The 17065-nt window shown below is 60.1% G+C and overlaps 2 protein-coding genes across 4 annotated transcripts; both read right to left on the reverse strand.

The window, feature by feature from the left end:
* Positions 1-505: 505 nt before the first annotated feature.
* On the reverse strand, positions 506-8832 carry TMEM235 (transmembrane protein 235). Its single transcript, XM_050919193.1, is given in 7 exon segments — positions 506-1010; positions 4432-4459; positions 4461-4570; positions 4903-4983; positions 7407-7577; positions 7642-8125; positions 8785-8832. Coding segments are annotated over 7 exon segments (1155 nt in total). The 3' UTR covers positions 506-777.
* A 1560-nt stretch (positions 8833-10392) lies between these two features.
* Positions 10393-16926, reverse strand: AFMID (arylformamidase). 3 transcript variants are annotated; one of them, XM_050920039.1, is made up of 11 exons: positions 16873-16926; positions 16239-16329; positions 15162-15266; positions 14996-15044; positions 14641-14726; positions 14490-14562; positions 14002-14099; positions 13257-13335; positions 12631-12766; positions 11237-11341; positions 10393-10868 (listed from the first exon to the last, which is right to left on the reverse strand). In XM_050920039.1, the coding sequence occupies exons 1-11, from the start codon at positions 16900-16902 to the stop codon at positions 10839-10841; spliced, it is 882 nt and encodes a 293-aa protein (XP_050775996.1). In that variant the 5' UTR covers positions 16903-16926; the 3' UTR covers positions 10393-10838. The 3 variants fall into 3 exon arrangements, with proteins under 3 accessions (XP_050775996.1, XP_050775994.1, XP_050775995.1); XM_050920037.1 differs by having other exon boundaries at positions 12631-12802; XM_050920038.1 differs by lacking the exon at positions 15162-15266 and having other exon boundaries at positions 12631-12802; positions 14490-14726.
* Between the last annotated feature and the right edge of the window lie 139 nt (positions 16927-17065).

A 17065-nucleotide genomic window follows, 5' to 3' on the forward strand; every position in this document is an offset into this window, starting at 1 on the left:
GCCCCAGCTGTTCTGTGGGGAGATCCCAGCCCCAGAGCGGCCCAGCCTCTGGCCTGGGAGCTCTTGGTGACAAGCACCCAACCTGAGGCAGAGCCACTGGAGCCCCAGGGCTTCAGGAGCAGCAATGCAGTGTGGCTGCAGAAATTCAGTTCCTCCACAGGAGACACCCCTGCGCCTGGCCTCGCTCCCAGCCTGCGCTGCAGAGAGAGGTTCTGGGTGATGCTCAGCCCGGCTCCTTCCCACGCAGGGAGAGCCAGCATGTGGGGACACACAAGGAGGGCAGAGAAGGCAGGACTGCAGCAGCCCCTGCTGCAGAGGGATGGTTGCAAGGCTGTGCCAGGCGGCGGCCGGGCCTCCAGCTCTTTCAGCCCCAGGGGTTGTGGTAGCCTGGGAGGGGTGGGAGGCGCCAACAACAGACAGACGCTGGCTATGGAATCAGAGGAGCCTTTGATTGGGACAGACGCTGGGGAGAGGCAGGACAGACAGGAGGCCAGATGCTGGTACCATTGGATTGAGGGGAGCTGGCCGCCAGGCCCAACCCCAGGAACTCAGGGAATCCAAGCTGCAGCCAGCAGCACCAGGGAGTGGAGGGTCAGTCTGGACCTGATGCTGTGGGGCTTTAGCCTCTGCCTCCTACCTGCTTCCCTCCCAGCAGCAGGGGCTGCAATGCAGGGGGCGTGTAGCTGGGTGCGTGGGGCACAGGGTGGCAGAAAGGTCAGTCCCAAAGAGGCCGCAGGTGGTGGAGCGCTGGGGTGTCTCTGCCCATCTCCCTGTGGCTCAGATGGCCACAGAGCGTGTGGCTTGCTGCAGGCTGAGGAGCTGGGCAGCGAGGAGGAGGAGGGAGCCAGCCAGCACCTCTGAGCTGAAGGAGAGCCAGGCCAGTGCCATGGACCAGCCAAAGCTGATGTGGACATGGTCAAAGTGCTGTTGGTTGTACATGCGGACGGTCTCGGCGAAGGCCACCTCCGAGTAGCTGATGTAAATGCTGATCCCGGTCAGAGTCAGCAGGCCTGCGAGAGGCAGAAACGGCAGGGCTCGGTGCTGGCCTGGGGCCCTGGCCAGATCCACCATAGCGGTCTGGGGCCATGGCAGCCACACAACGGATGTAGCTGTGCCTAGGTGCTTGGCCCCGGGGGAACGATCTTTGTGGCCTCACAGTGAAGCCCCCAACTCTCGCTGATGGCCGCTCTGACCATTTGTCCGAGCCCCAGGAAGGTGGGTTGGGAACTCACCAGCTGCTGCAGAGTTCCAGGTTCCTTTGGCACCATGCACACCAGCCCCACGTCTGCCCAGAGCTCCCAGGGAGGCTGTGTGGTGCAGGGCACTGATCCCTGCTGGCAGTGCCAGCAAACACCAAGGCGGTGTATCCAGGAGCAACAGTGGGGGCTGCTGCTTTGCCCCCATCTCTGCGCAGGAAACTCATGGCTGCAGAAAAGTGCTGGTGGCCGCATTTGAGAAATGCTGGCTTAGCCGCCCACAGCACGCCCTGCAGCCCCCCTGGGATTGCAGCCAGCCGCCGGCTGAGAGGCTGCAGCTACCCCACTCCAGCCCCTTTACATGAGTCCCCGTGTGCCCAGAAGCACTGACAGGTCTCCCCCAGTGCACTGGTAGGAACCCCAGAGCAGCTCAGCTTTCTGCAGCATAGTGAGCCCTGGGATATGTCCCTGGATGTTCTGGGGACCCCACAAGTGACATGGCACCAGCAACGCTGCAGCTCCTTGCGTGTGGCTTCGCAGAGCGGCTGCTGCCAGCCAGGCTAAGCGAACCTGGGGGTTCGGCTGAGGTGACTGCATGATGGAGCCTCTGTTCCTGTCTGCACTGGGGGGGAGCCCTGCCCTGCTGCAGGGAGGAGCAGCCCCCCATAACAGACGGCTGTTCAGCTGCCCCAGCATTGGGGGAAGACACGTCCTGGTGAACAAGTGGATTCATCGCCAGGCATCGATGTGTGGAGACAGCGCAGGGGGTGGGGGACCGACAGACCACGCTGCAGAACTCCTGGCTGCTTTGCCTCTGCCCCCAGTGCCATCTGACTGGCTTGCCCATCGTGCAGTCACACCCAAGGGGTGGGGGTGCCTGGGACACCCACAGGGCCTGGCCCTCTGTACACAAGCTCCAGAGAAGAGCCCGGGACCGGGGAAGAGCTGAGGTGGGATTCAAAGGGCACAGTGAGGGAATGCAGCCAACACTCTCCATGGCATAGAATCGGGCCATGGAGCGAATCTCGAATAATGCTCAAAGTGGCACCTAAGTTGCTCCTCTCTGGCCACTTGACAGCTGCTGCCTGGCATCAAATCAGTCACAGCTGAGCTGGTGACAAATGGAAGCGAATCCCTGGCCATCCCCAGTCACCCCCGGCCCCAGCTGGGTTTCAGGGTCAGGCAGGAATTGCTATGTGCTTCATATTCATAGTGAGCGACAGGGAGTTCAGCAAACAGAAGTGGGATGTGTCCGGCCTCCACGGGTTCCAGTGAGACCCCGCACTCTGCACCTACAGTAAAGAGTCACCCCCAGCTCAGGCATGGGCCAGAGGGGCAGCTCCCCACCCACCTCGCCAGCACATAGCAGTCCTGGCTGCTCCAGGCACAGCACCACCAACAGAGAAGACAGAAGGGGGTGGGAAGGAGATTTCCTAGGAGGGGCACTGGCAGCTTTACAGAGCTCCTTGCACAGGGATCCTGTTGGGGTCCGGTCCCTAGAGAGCACAGAGCAGCCAGGCCCAGGGAGAGCTGCCCCCACACAGGTCACAGGGCAGGGAGCAGCCACAGAGGGGCTCAGCACCATGCCTCTGGTTCCAAGCATGCAATCTAGCACTCAGCCATGACCCCAGTGCTCTCACTTGATGCTGCTCACTGCGCGGCCCTGGGTTGTAGACCTGGCACTTGCTGCCCTCAAAGCCTCTTGGTTATTTACTCGCCTTTGGCCACAGAGGGGCCTGGACCACTGCAGAATAAAATCCTGCCTCTCCTGCCATCAGCCAGCAGCACCGAAATGCAGCCTGTGAGGAGCAGACCCAGCCAGAACTGTCACCCCCCAGCCAGCCTGGAGCAAGAGGGCTCTGGGCACTGGCACATGGGGTGGAGGAGAGCCCAGGGATAGGCAGGGAGGCACAGACATCCCAGGCCAGGACAAAGAGAGCCACTACTGGTGAGAGAAGAGGCCAGCCCTGCCCCAAGGGGCTGAGACAGGCAGTGCCAGGCTCTCGGCCTGCATCCAGCTCCCTTGGTCTCTGTCCCCCAGTGCCAGGGCACACAGCACCACAGGCCCACACTGGTCTGTCTCGACATGTTCCCCCAAGGAGGCTGTTCCTTCCCCTCAGCAAGGAAAGGGGGGTCCCAGCCCCAAACCCCCACCTTCCCCTCAGCCAGCAGGTGCCCCCCCTCGCCCGCCATGACTCAGATTTGAGGATGGGGCCGAGGGACAATTCAAATCACAGTAAGAAAAAATGTGCTTAATGTAGAGGCTGGGCAGCTGCTCCCTGGGGGAGGCGGGGGCAGGCCTGGGCAGCTGAGAACTCAGCCCCAACCACCGGCAGAGAACCAGGCAGCTGGCCCTGACCCACGCCAGCCCCACTGGTGTAGCGTAGCCCTGATAGGCATGAGTGCGGCCAGGAGGGGTCACAGCCCATAAACATTCAGACAGAGCCAATCCTGCTAGACTCACAAACCAGCCCCTCCCCCTCCAAGGGGCCACATGCTTCTCTCCTGCTCAAGCTGAAAACCTGAACTCCCACTGGCCACTTCCCACCAGCAGGAGCCAGTCAGTGCTCAGGACTCTGGTTCTATTTGTACAGCACCTAGCGCAAAGGGGGCGCTGCAGATCTACAACGGGGTAAAGAGCAACATGCCACCACCTCTCGCAGAGCCCTCCTCCACCCAGGACTGCAGGGGTCCTGCCCATTACCCAGGGGCTGTGAACAGAGCTCCCAGTGAGCTCAGGGTCACTTTGCGGCCATTTCCTTGGAGCAGTGGCAGGGGCAGTGTGGCTCCATCGTGGCCTGCTTTGGGAAGGGGTCTGTAGCTCTCTGCTCACGGAACCCCCTGCCCCCCAGCACTGCAATTCTCTCCCCAGCCCCACATTGCTAGCAGCAGCAAGGAAAGAACGCAGGGACAGAGGCGCACCAGCTGGCAGGGCACTATCACATCGGCTTTGGCTTCGGCTGTGCCAGTGAAACCAGGACCTCCGCCAGCATGGGGCAGCAGGGCTTGGAGCTGGGCAGGACTCCAGTGGTGGAACCTGCTGAGCAGCGACTGTGACAATGGGAGATGGCTGAAAACCCAGGGCAGCCAAGCACCTCAACAGCCCGTCCCCAATGGCTGTGGCTAACTCAGCCCCTGGCCCCCTGGCTGCTCTCTGCAGGGACCGAGCCCCTGAGAGAGAGCGTGTCCTGCACATTCCCCCCATTGCCCACACCCGCCGGCCGCAGCCACTCACCTCCCAGCAGGAAATAGCAGCCTGTGAAAAAGCAGCAGCTAGCAGCTTTGTGCCAAGGAGCTGACGACGCCACAGATCCAGCCGAAGACAAGGAGAATGAGGCTGAGCGGCAGCATGACCACCAAGGCCCGGTGCATGCCTGCTAAGGACACAGTGAGATGGCCTCTGGCGGCAGTACATGCCCTGGCTGCAGGCTGCTGAGATGGGAGCAGCAGCAACACAGGTCCCGGCCCTGCTCTGTGCCCACCAGGAAGGATGAGCCTCAACTGTTCCAGACCTGGCACTGGGCACTGGCCCCCGGAACAGTCCAGTTCCTCTCCCTTCCCCCCAGCCAATGCAGGAACCCAGCACAGAGACACCTGAGTGTGGGTGTCCTGAGCAGAGGCCCCCAACGGCGCAGCACATTGGGCACCCCTCCCCTCTGTGAGCAAGCCAGGGACAACATCCCTCCTGGGCTACAAGGCGACTCACAGATAAGATGCTGCAGTGACGTGGGCACCTCTTGGGTTTCACTCCCAAATGGGTCAATCAATGGGACACAGATGTTCCTGCCTGGAAAGGAGAGGAGAAAATAAACCAGCCCCCAGCCAGGATGTAAGTGGGGGGGTCCTCCGGTCTGCGTTACACAGGCGGCCAGATGAGACCATCCTAACGGTTTTATCTGCCTTGAATCTATGACTCTGGGAAGTGAGGGGCAGGGGCCTCTATGGAGGATTTACAGCCCTCAGGGCAGGAGCCCCAACATCCATGGGGATCTGCTGGGGGCCAAGCCAGGGATGGGCATTGGGGCTAAGGGGACAATTTCACTAGTGAGTAGAAAGCTCCCCATGCAGGTGGCATTGCTCAGCTCAGTGAGCGCTCTCAGCAAGGAGCTCAGGGCTGGGGTACAGATGTGGGAGCTGGGGCCTCCTGCACCTAGCTGGGATTGGGGGGTGTGGGGGACCTGCGCTGTTAGTTCTGTGTTGGCCAGTGGCCCTTCTCTCTGGATGAAATGCAGAGAGCCCCATGCACCCACCCGCCCCTCAGAAGCCTTTATGGAGCCTTCCTGCCCCTGTGACAGCAGGAAACCCCCTCTCCTGGCATTCTCTCTGGGTTCCCCATGGACACCTCTGCCCAGCAGGCCTGGGAACTCCCCAGGGCAGTGCTGTACATACCAGTCATGCCTTCACCTCCTCCTCCTGCCCCGAAGCAGGGCTCACTTCCACGGCAGGTACTGAATTCCCTCCCTTCCTGTCTGCCCCATGCCTGGCCCGAGAGCAGCTGCAGGCCTGGGTTCTGGAGTTCTGGTCCCGAAGCCACAGGCCCTGTCTGAGGCTGAACCAGGGCTCTGTGCTCGGCCACAGGAGGCGCTAACAGGAAGATGGGGACCCCATGCAGCCAATCCCTGGGTGTCACACTCCCCTGGGCTGGCGGGCACAGCTCCCAGGCAAGGCATGGGAGTGTCTCGGATGGCTCCTGCAGGAGAGCTCAGTGCAAACCCAGCACCTGCAAGTGTGTCTGTGGAGAATTTAGGGTCAGGCTCCAGCCTCCCATGCACGCTGAAGTGGCACATTGAGAAGCAGAAACTCCAGCCGCCAGGACCCTGCAGAGCAGCAATGACTGGGAGTGGAAAATGCAGCATCACATGGGACAGTCATTAATGAACCTCTCAGACCTCCCCTGAGCAGTTGCCAATAAGACCCCAGGCACAGGGCCAATTCCCATAGGCCCTTGGCTCTGCAGGGAGGTCTGGCCTGTGGTCCAGTGGAATGAAAGGCAGCATGAAGGGGCCCTCTGACCTGCCTGGCTGGGGGCACAGCGCCCTGCAAACTGACAGGAGCCCTGGGGAACAGGGAAAGGATTCAGTTAGCAGCAGCCCCTGTGCCAGCACCTGCTCCGGACACAGCAATGAGACACCAAGTAATTGCAATGCAAGATCTGCGAACCAGCAGCCCTGATCCAGAGCGCAGCAAAGCGCTGGCTCAGCTGGGCTGTTCTAACAAGCCACCCTCACCAGTGGGGGCTGCTCCTGCCAGCCCACCCCTCCAGTCCTGGCAAGCAGTGGGAGAGATATCTTCCCCTGGGCACAGCCCCCCCCACACACATCCCCTGCCAGGCTCCATGCCCCCAGGAGCAACTGAGACAGGGACATTACAACTAGAGAGGCCCCAGCAGCCGGTCATTTCCCTTCCTGGGGCCCAAAAGAGGACAGCCTCAGCCCCTCACCTCTAGCCAAGTGCTTAGCTCCCCACCCATTGCCACAGGGCAGCAGGGACAGTGCTGTGGTGCACCAGGTGCAGGACAGAGTGACGGGCCCAGGGTCCCCAGGGCGGTGGTGGGAGCAGAGAATCTAGGCTCCAGTCCCAGGCTGGCAGTGACTAACCCAGATAATGATAGCAATTAAACCAGCTGCTGCTGCCACCCCAGCCAGGCTCAGGGCAGGAGCTGCTGGGCACCGGGAGACCGGCTGAGCGCTGCCCCCCTCCGCACAGGCGCAGGGGCTAGGAATGCTGCAGCACCCCCAGCTCGCTCGCTCTCAGCCGCCCTCTCCCTCCGTGCTGCCCCCGGAACCAGGCGCCCCGGACCGGTTAGCTCCTCACCTCTCCCTGCAGGGCCCTGGACCGCAGGCGCGCATGGAAACCGGGGGGCGAGCCTCGTTCTGTGGCCCTGGGCAGGGGGCTTCCCGGACAGGGATGGCAGGAGCACAGCAGGGAGCTCCCCGCGTGTCTGCTCAGCAGCTGCTCACATCTCCCAGGTGGGCGGGAAGACGCTAAGGCCCCCTGCCCAGCTGGCACCGAAGGCAGGTTCGCTGCACACACCCTGCACTCCCAGGGCCGGAACGCTGCAGGGTGCCAGGGGCGCGGGGGTTCAGGGTCACTGCTCCCGGGGAAGTGCACGGCAGCGCCGGCCCTCGGCTGCCTCAACGCCCGAAGGTGGCTGATGTAGCGCCGATGAAAGGGGGGGAACTCGAGCTCGCAGGTCCCGGCACCCGTTACCTTCACAAACCCGCCAGAGCCCGGAGTGGGAGTTGGGCGACTCCGGGTCCCTCGCCGGTTCCACCCGCACCAGGTACCAATAGTCCGACCCGATGGCCACGGCCAGGAGCCCGAAGCTGAGGATGCTGCTGAGCACAGCGTCCAGGCACAGGGCGCCCGCGGGTACCACGACTTACCCCATCCCCATCCCCATCCCCATCCCCATCCCCGCCCGACCAGCTGCCCCACCCCTCACCTGGCCGCACAGCCCAGGTGCTTTGGGGAGCAGGGGTCCATGCGCCCCCCTCCGGCGTCCGGGAGCCCGGCACCGCGGTGCCCCCAGCAGGGGCGCTGTGCCCGCCCTCCCCGGGTGTGGGCTCGCACTGGGGCAGGGCAGGGCCGTGCAGAGCGGGGGACGCTGACCTTGGGCAGCCTGAGCCAAGCACTTCGCACCCCCGAAGCCGATGCCCGCTCTGAGGCTGTGACCGCCTCGCCTCGGCTCCCCAGGCTGCGACCCCTTGGCCCCGGTTCACGGGACCCTGCGCAAGGCGCACATGCTGTGGACACGGGAGCCCTCGGGTGCCAGCCAGGCTCCCCCTGCCGTACGGCATAGAGCGCCTGGACTGCAGGCTCTCCTCCAGCGTGTGCCCATTGCTGCGCGTTGGGCCTGGGCGCAGCGCCACCGGCTGCTCTCCCCAGGCCGGGAGCTGGGCATGAGCAGGGGAGAGGCCAGGCCAGGCCTGGGGGCGCGGGGGAGCCGCAGAAAGTGGTCTTGGCGCCCCTCTCCCCGAGGGCCAGAGCTATGCAGCTCAGGGGGTGGAGCAGAGCCTGGCCAGCCGCTTCCCCTGCCAGGGCCTGGGGCTGGATCGGCTGCCAGCGCTCTGCTGCTTCTGGTTACAGCCAGTCAGACGGGCAGCCCCACTGCAGGGACAAAAGGGGCTGTGACCCTGGGGGAACCCGGGCTCCCTGCAGAGGAGGGTAGCACTGGAAGGGACCTCAGAGCCTAGGTCATCTAGTGCCTGCACTCCAGGCAGGACCAAATATTATCTAGGTCTGGCCCATGCTGGCTGGGGCAGATATAAACCCAGCTGGGACCCTCTGGAGCAGAGTCCCGAACTCTTCCCCAATCCCTCCAGCCAGGGCCCCCAGACTCCTTGGGATGGGGGTGCACAGAGGGGTTCCCAGGAGAGGGGTGCCAGAGGTAGGGTTGGCAACTCCAAGTGTTAAAAAATCAGGAGTCAACCCCTCACCCTCCAGATCACAAGCTTGGCTCATTTTCTCCATCTCCTGGCTCTCAGGATACTCGTGGGTCACGTTTTAAAACTTTTCCCCATCCCCCCAGATCCCTCCCCCAGAATGGACACTTACATTTCTTTTTAATGGAAGCTGAGATCCTCACCCAATCCCAGGACTCCAGGAGCTGGGGCTTAGGAAAAACATCAAACATCTTAAGAGTTGATGACAGTACAGGAGCCTCCTGGATACAATCTTATCTGCCTTGGGGGCACCCACAGATGCTGCCCCACTCTTCTCTGGGGACAGCTCCATGGGGTTGGGGATCCCTATTATCACCTGTTCCAGCGTAGAGGTGATGGTGAGTGGTGTAAGAGGCTGGGGGGTCCCCACAAGCAGGTAGGATCTCACACAGGGATGGGCCGAGTCTCTCCTGCCCCATGACGAGAACAGGAGAGGAGGAGCTAAGGGGACAGACAAAGCAGTAGGCGGTGCTGTCAGGCCAGGTGCCATCACAGCAGCAGGAGGGACAGGGCACTTCCTGGGGTGGCTGGGAGCAGCTGTGCACAGCAGCCTGGGCGATGTTGTCTCTGGTCTTTGGCAAGGCCACATTTGCTCCTCCTCTTTGAGGCTGTTCCAGGGGATAGAATACATTACAGAGAAACTAGCCACAGGCTGCTGGGGCAGGCTCTGTGGGGTGTTGGACCCGCAGCGGTGGGCAGCCAAGGGGTCGGTGTTGAGGGTGTGTTGGTGCACAGGGGGCAGTAACCCAAGGAGGAGATGGGTTGACACGTTCTGGCCTGGGCTCTCCTAATTCCAGGGGGAGCGATGGATGTAGCCAGTGCTGACATGGGCGGTAGTAAAAGGCCCTGCGGGGACAGCAGCGTGGAGGGGACAGGGTCCTAGCCACCAAACTCCCTGCTACTGCCATGGCCCCCTCTCATCAGGGAATCAAACAGTCCTCATGGTGAAACTGCCAGTGATTGTCAGGAAAGTGGTGGCACGAGGCTCCCCAGCCAGCAGAAGCACTGCACCCAGCTGGAGCCTCGCTGGCGAGGCGTAAACCAAACGAAAGAGCCCGATCCGGGGCCGCGGGGCACCAGTACCCCCACGCTGACCAGAGCAGGCTCTAATATACTGTGAACTAGGTCCTCATGCATCGAGGCTTCACTCGGCTCACCTGAGAAGAGAGGGGGCAAAGGTAACATTGTTCACCTTTCCACCAGGACGCAACAGGAGCTGGTTTGGGCCCTGGAGCATGTTAGAGCAGCCCCATGGTTGCCAATACCAGGTGAAATAATCCCCTCTGGCCGGATCACCGGAGCATGGCACATGCCAACCACACTCCTCCCATAGCCTATGTGGGGAGGGGAGGGGGAGGGGAGAAGCAGGTGACAGAGTCTGCTAGACCAACCTTGTACCGCTGAGGCCTTGGCATAGGCTAAGGAAATCCCCAGTGGCCACTTTAGTGCAGCTTTAAGCCCCCTTTGCTGTGCTGCAGCAGCAGAGAGGAGGCTTGACCTGGTGCTCTGTGGGCAGTTTCCTAAGGGCCAGGCCTCCTGCAGAGTACAGCGTAAGGGTTCTGCTACTCTGCCAGGATGGGAAATCTTTTAGCTCAGCTAATGGAGCTCTGTGGCTTTGGAGGAGATGGAGCAGTTGATTTATACAGTAATAGTGTCTTGCCTGCACTCGTGGATTTATGACAAGGCCATTTCCCCAGGAGACAGGTTTATAGGAAAGCAGCAGCTGTTATTTATGTTCGGATTTTATTTAATATTCACAAAAACCAGTTCCAGGGAAACTGTGAGGGGGCAAACCCACAGTGGAGCCAGCCAGCCAGGGAGAGCCCCACTGGACTGTCTGGCCAGTACGCTGCAGCCAGGTGTCAGCCTGCGTGACAAGGGTGATGTGCCCAGCAAACCTGGCACAAAAACCCCTGGCACCACTGAGAATATTCTAACAGGCCCCGCTAGAGCTGGCCTTCCCCTTTCCCTGTTCCAGCCAGCATCAGGGATTGCACAGAACAGGAACTAGATAGACAGGGAGGGGCCGAAAAGGCAAATGTCTGTCCCAAGCAGCTGGGGCACGTCTGACGGGGCTGCACAAGGGAGATGCTAGTCTGGCCCCAGGAACAGAAAGGGTCACGTGGGGACCAGGCAGTGACTGGCTGTCAGTGGGACTGTGGTTTGCAGCCTCCATTTTGCTCCCATCACTTTCAAATCAAGCTCTTGAAATCATGTTCAAAATCACCTGAAATGTTAAGGAACAAGACTCCCGTAAACAACAGGTGGCTGGGCCCTGCTCGCTGCAGCGCGAGGTCTGTGAGCAGGACAGAGAAATGAGTCGCTCAGCTTCCCCCCACACTGATCCATCCCTTGCTCTTTGCTGAGCGGTGACCACACCCTGACCAGCTTCGCTAATGAGCAGAGCCCTGCCCCAGCACCAGGCCCTGACACAGCTGAGGCACAGACCAGTATCAGAATCGCCAGGTGGCATTAGCTCTAGGAGGCAGCCTCCCCCTGGCCAAGCTGATCTTGGCTGGTGCTCTCCAACCCTGAGCCAAGCCCACAAGAGCTCTGCTGCCCTAGTGCCCACAGGGAGCCCACCTACCCCCTTACCTGAGTCAGGATATAGCCCCCCTGGGATAACTTCTCAATGACGTCAAAGTGATCCGTGTCAGCAATGTCCAGCAAAGAGACGCTCCAGCCAGCTGAGCGCAAGGCCTGGAGGGAAGAGACAGCAGCGCCGAGGTCAAGAGAAAAACCAGGCACTTCAGAGAGGAGGTGGCTGCTCCTCCATGCAGGAGCCAGGCACCATGGTGAGGGAGATGGAAGCAGCAGCCCCACCCCAAGAGCTCCCACCTGGAGCAAGTGCCACCCAGCAGGAAGTAGAGCATCCTCTCCCTGAGCAAACAGGCCCATCACAGAAACTAGCCCCACACCTGCCGGGGAGATCTCCTCTGTGCTGGATCCCTCACTGTGGTGGGAGTCTCCTGTTATGCCTCCATCCCCATGAGCCCCACTAAGTTATCACTCGGATGGGAGGCTGAGGGGGGCCAGGCAGCACTAAGCAATGGGTCCCCTGCTGCGTGAGAGTCATTCTGGGCCGTTCTCCCAAGAGGCAAATGACAGCACAGAGCACCCCACCACCCTTTGGGATCAAGTTCCTTGTTCTTTGCTGTCTGGTCCAGCTCTTGTAGTCTCCCATCCAAGCTCTGGCCCCATCAGAACCCGCTTAGCTTATAAACTGGAAGGAAAGCCAGGCCTGAAGTGGGGCAGCCTGCAAAGTACACCTCTTTCAGGCAGTTACCCCCTACTGAAGGAATGGGTGGAAAGCAAATGCCCCTGGGGCTCAGAATAGCTCTCTGAGCTGAGCAAATCCCCTTCTGCTCTGGCTGCCCCTGGGCAGCTCTGCTAGGCTACCTCCAGGCCTGGCTAGAGGCCTTCTCCCTGTATCTGGGAACCCCTGGCTTGAACCTGCCGCCAGTTAGGGGTTACCTCAAGGGCTCCAGCTCAGGCAGAGCCAGTCCAACTACTTGTGTACACAGTAGCTTGCTAAATCCATCCTGCCTTAGCCAGTCGGCACGTCTCCACCCCATTGACCAGACCTTTAGGGAAAATCTAGGGGTGCAGAAAGTGACCAGCCAGGGCACAAAGCCCCAGCTGATTAGGGACAGGAGACCCCAGAGAGGTTTCCAGCTGGGTGCCATGTAGCAAGGGTGCAAACAGAAACAAGGTGGGTGAGGTAAAATTGTTTATGGGACCACCTCCTGCTGGGGAGAGACAAGCATCTGAGCTGCACAGAGCTCTTCTTCAGGTCTGGTCTATTGCACCAACAGAAGCTGGTCCCATAAAAGATATTCTCTCACTCCCTGTGTCTCTAATATCCTGGGACACCTGCAAGCAAGGGTGGAAAGAGTCTAGTGAGTTGGGCTGGGGTCCTGCCGCTGACTTCCCCTCACGCACATGCGGCCATGAAACAGTTAAGACGATGGGGCTGCTGGGAGCAGCACCTGGAAATACTCTTGGGATTGTCTGTGGAATTCTGGCGAGTCGTGTTGGGCCACAGCAATCAGCACCTCACAGGCCTTCCTGGCAGGCGTCGCTGCTGTCATGCACAGGACGGGGCTGTTCCTCCGGGCGACCTCCCTGGGTAGAGACAGTGTCACTGCAGAGCAGTCAGACCTGCAGGGGAGGAGCAGGGCTGGGGCAGCAAGCACAGCCTGTCACCCCGCTATGGTGGGGAGGAACTCTCCTCTGGGCACAGGGGAAGCCAGTCCTCATGTTTACACTGCACACCATATACCTGTACTGCCTGTGTGTGCCCAGGGAGGGGCTGAGTATGCACACCCAGGATGTGTAGGCAGGAGCAGGGTGTGCACAGCCTATGTATGCAAGGGGTGCGCACGTACCCGGGTTTGTGTCCATGGACTGCAGTGTACTACCCAGGTGTTAGAAGGGGGCAGGTGCAGGCTGTATTGGCAGAGTGTGTGCGTGTGGGCTGGAGCAGGGGAATGCATGATATGGTGCACGCCCATGGGCAGGGGGTACAGGGGCAAGCTGCCTGTGTGTTTCTGATCGTGAGTTCCATGGCTGTCTCACTGGAGGGCATGCTGGCTCTGGACCCCAGGGTGCTCACTGGCTCACGTGGAGCAGGTTGTTCACAGAGGTGTGCGTGATGGGTTCGAGGTCATAGACTCCACTCACCAGAAAAGCTCCTGGAAAATAAAAACACCCTAATCTGTGTGAGGGCCTCACCTGGCTTGTGGGACCCTACGGCTCGCAGCAGCCTGCCCCATTCCCCAGCGTAGGGGAAATTTCCTCTCCAGCCTGTACCTCACTGCAGTTTTCTCAGGTCACTGCTCAGGGCAGGGTGAGATACCTACCCCTGAAGGCCACGGCAGGGCCACGCCAGTAAGCATGCTCTGGAGGACACTGCACGCTCAGGCCTGGAGGGAGAGATGGCACCTGGGAGCTTGGAGACAGAGACACACTGTGGTTCCCTCGTGCTCCCGCTGTCTGTTTGTTGTATCCCCATTGGGTCTTCAGTCAACACATCAACAGAAAGATTCTTGGGGCAGAGACGATCAATTACACGTTCGTACAATGCCTGGTACTATGGGGCCCTGGCCGCTCGTTGCTACCACACTACAGACCTGGGCAAAGGAGGCTGCCAGGCAGAGTCCATTGCATTATATGCTGCTTTGGAACATGGAAACACTCTGCTCTCCTCACGTCTCAGCAGCACAGAGCCACGTGGCTGGAGTGGAAAGGGGTGTAATGCATCATGACTCAGTGAGCCAATCAAATGAGCAAACCCTGCTTTATGGGGCATGGAGCATAGGGGAGGGGTGGTGAGGGTCCCTGGGGAAACCAGGCGCTACCTTTTATGTCTGGTGTCACTCCATACTCCTCCCAGTCAGTTGAGAGCACCATGGCTGCCAGGTGAGCCCCTGCTGAGTGTCCGCACAGGTAAACGCCGCTAGACAGGGCGAGGGTAGACAGAAGGAGCTGTGAGCGGGGAGGTAGCGGGACCAGTGTCTGTGCACCCAGCTGTGGGGCTCCCCTTTGGAATGGAGGAGTCTGCACAGCCTGACAGAGTCAGAGTATGAAAGTGGCAGCATTCCTAGCAGTGGGGTCAGAAGAGCCAGATTAGTTCTCATCTACTCCAGTCCCCCACCCCACCAAGAGGAGGGTACAATAGTGCATGTCTCCAGACTTCTACTCCTCAGGGCCCATCCACACGTACTCACTACCACAGGTCCCTAATGCTGCGTGAAATGCCTTCAGCGTGATCTGCCTTGACGTGGCCTCCTCCTGCCAGGTTGGCAGGGACACAGAATGAGTGCCCAGGAGCTATTCGCTGCCCTACCTGGTCTTTGAATACTGCTGCACAATGAAGGCCACGCTGCGCCGGACCTGCGCCACCATCACATCCATGTGGCCTAAGCAGAGAGCACAAAGTGAGAGGGGCCACAGGGCCAAGGAGAGGAGATGCTGGTCCCACTTCTGGAACCCCTTACCTTTTGGAGCCACATCATAGCCAACTGCCGCCACTGCAATGCCCTGTGTCACCAGAGGGGGCGCTATAAAGCCCGACACCTCCTTACTGGGGAAGAGAAACACTGGTAAGTCACATGCTCAACAGCTTAGGATGTAGCAGAGCAGCTCCCCTGCGCCCAAAGCACCTCCCGAGACAGGGCCAGCCACAGAGACGCCCCAAGGGCAGCAATTATCTGCCCGTTGGCTCTGCAGCACCCAGGACAGGCCTAGCTTCAACTCTTTTTACTTCTGAGGGGGAAGGGCTGGGGCTGGCGCTGAGCCCCTCACACAGGTTCCCCTGCCCACAAATAACTCCCTGAAAAGGACTTGCCTCACCTTAAAAACTGCCAGTATCCACCGTGGATGTACAGGACAAGTGGGAAGGCTGCAAGGAACAACAAAGGGTAACCTGGCAGGCCAGGCATGTTCCCTCCACTTCCCCGCTCCCCGTTCTCCCAGCTCCTCTTGCTTTCATCCCACGGCCCCGCCTCTCCCCATTTACCTCCAGAGGGATCTGTGGGTAAGTAAATGTCTAGTTTCTCCCCATCACTGCCCCCATAAGGGACATGCAGCAGGGTCTGCATAGTGGCCTGGGCCCTCCTGGTGCCTGTGAGAGAAACGGAGGACAAGCCACATACACTGGCTGCTCCATGATGCAGCAGGCAAGCAGCCCCCTCGCCCCTCTCTGGCTCCCAGACTCTATGTCTCTCAGCTCTGACCTGGTAGCCTGTCTGTTTCTGGTCAGCTCTCCGGAACTGCATCCCCCTTTGCTAAGCCACCACCCTGCTGTCCAAACCTCTTAAATCCCCACTTGCTTCTGTGCACCCCCACTTCGCAATCAGACAAGACTCTCAGCCAGCCAGTAAAACAGAGGTTTATTCGATGACAGGAACACGGTCTAAAACAGAGCTTGTAGGTACAGCGAATGGGACCCTTCAGCCAGATCCATTCTGGGGGGCAGTGAGCCAGACCCCCATGTCTGCACTTCACTCCTCGTCCCCAGCCAGCTCCAGACTAGCAACCCCTCCAGCCCCTCCTCCTCTGCTCAGTTCCTTTCCTGGGCCAGGAGGTGACCTGACCTCTTTGTTCTCCCCCACCTTTAGCATCCCCTTGCAGGGGGGGAAGGGTCCTGGCCATTAGTTGCCAGGCGACAGAGGGTCGGCCAGGAACTGAGGCCCCCCCACAGTATCCAAAGAAAACATTAAGAACATTCCCAGTTCATCACATAAACAAAGGCCCCAAGTCAACCTGTTTGGGTGACTAGTGGGTCCCGCCATGGGGGTCTCTTTCTCTTCTCTGCCAGCTCTTTGGGGTTGGGGCTCTCTTTGGACTTGTGTCTCACAGAATCCAAGCAGAAGCATCATCAAACAAATAGAACAGAGCAGACAGAGCACAGGGACAAGTCTGGGTCGGGAAGCTCCCCTAGTAACCTGCCAGTGCCCTCCAGCTCTCAGCAGTGCTATACGCTACTCTGCAGCTGAGATGCTCTCTCTGCACTGCATGTGTCACATCTGCTCCATTTCTCCACCCTTTGCTCCGTGGTAAGCTTATCCCCTGGCAAAACCTGCTGGCCCCTTACCTTCAGTCACCTCCCTGACATGGGCCTCTATCACAGCCTCCTTGTCCATGCGGTGAGACCACCGGCTGGGGGCATACTGCTTCTCTAGCTCCTGCAAGGAACACAGCACAAATCTGGACACACAGGATGGGGCCAGCACAGCTAGATTTTTATTTTCTTGCCTGCAGATGAGTTCCTGGTCCTAGAAACCTGGTATTTTTGGGACTGGAGAGAGGGACAGAGCAGGATCCACCCAGAGAAAAGGCAAACAGAATGTGTACCTGGCTCCCAGCATTAACAATCTCAGGCTGGAATAGCAGGGGACAGCGGGTTGGAACTGAGAGACATGGGAAGAAGGGAGAGAGAGAGGGAGCCCGGGGCTGGAATAACAGGGACCAGGGAATTGCAGGCTGGGACTGAGGGGCACTGGCAAAGCCGGGAGGAGAAGGTCACACACCACCAGTGGTGTCAGTCCCAAAGATAATAACAGAGCTGTTCCCAAATGAGGCTCCCTGGACTTTGATCCCCATGTCCTGAGAGTACATGGACAGGAGTCCCAAAGACAAAGTCACTCCGAATTACTCCTCCTCCTCGCGGATACTCTAGTCTGCAGCCTCCCCCAACCTCAGCCCCGTGTAGTGCCCCCTCCCCTCACCTCCTGTGTCATGTCTTGCCACCTCCCCATGCCTAGGCTCAGCCTGCGACCCGCACCGGGTGCTGTCTCCCTGCATGTGACCAGCGCAAACCAATGCGTGCCGGGGCTGGCCTGGTCCCCATTGGCTGCTCCGGAGGGCGGAAGGATTGTGGGACCCCCCAAGCCGGTGCCAAGCTCAGGAAGGTGCTGCGGG

Source organism: Gopherus flavomarginatus, chromosome 12, assembly GCF_025201925.1.
Source record: "Gopherus flavomarginatus isolate rGopFla2 chromosome 12, rGopFla2.mat.asm, whole genome shotgun sequence".
Lineage (NCBI taxonomy): Eukaryota > Metazoa > Chordata > Testudines > Testudinidae > Gopherus > Gopherus flavomarginatus.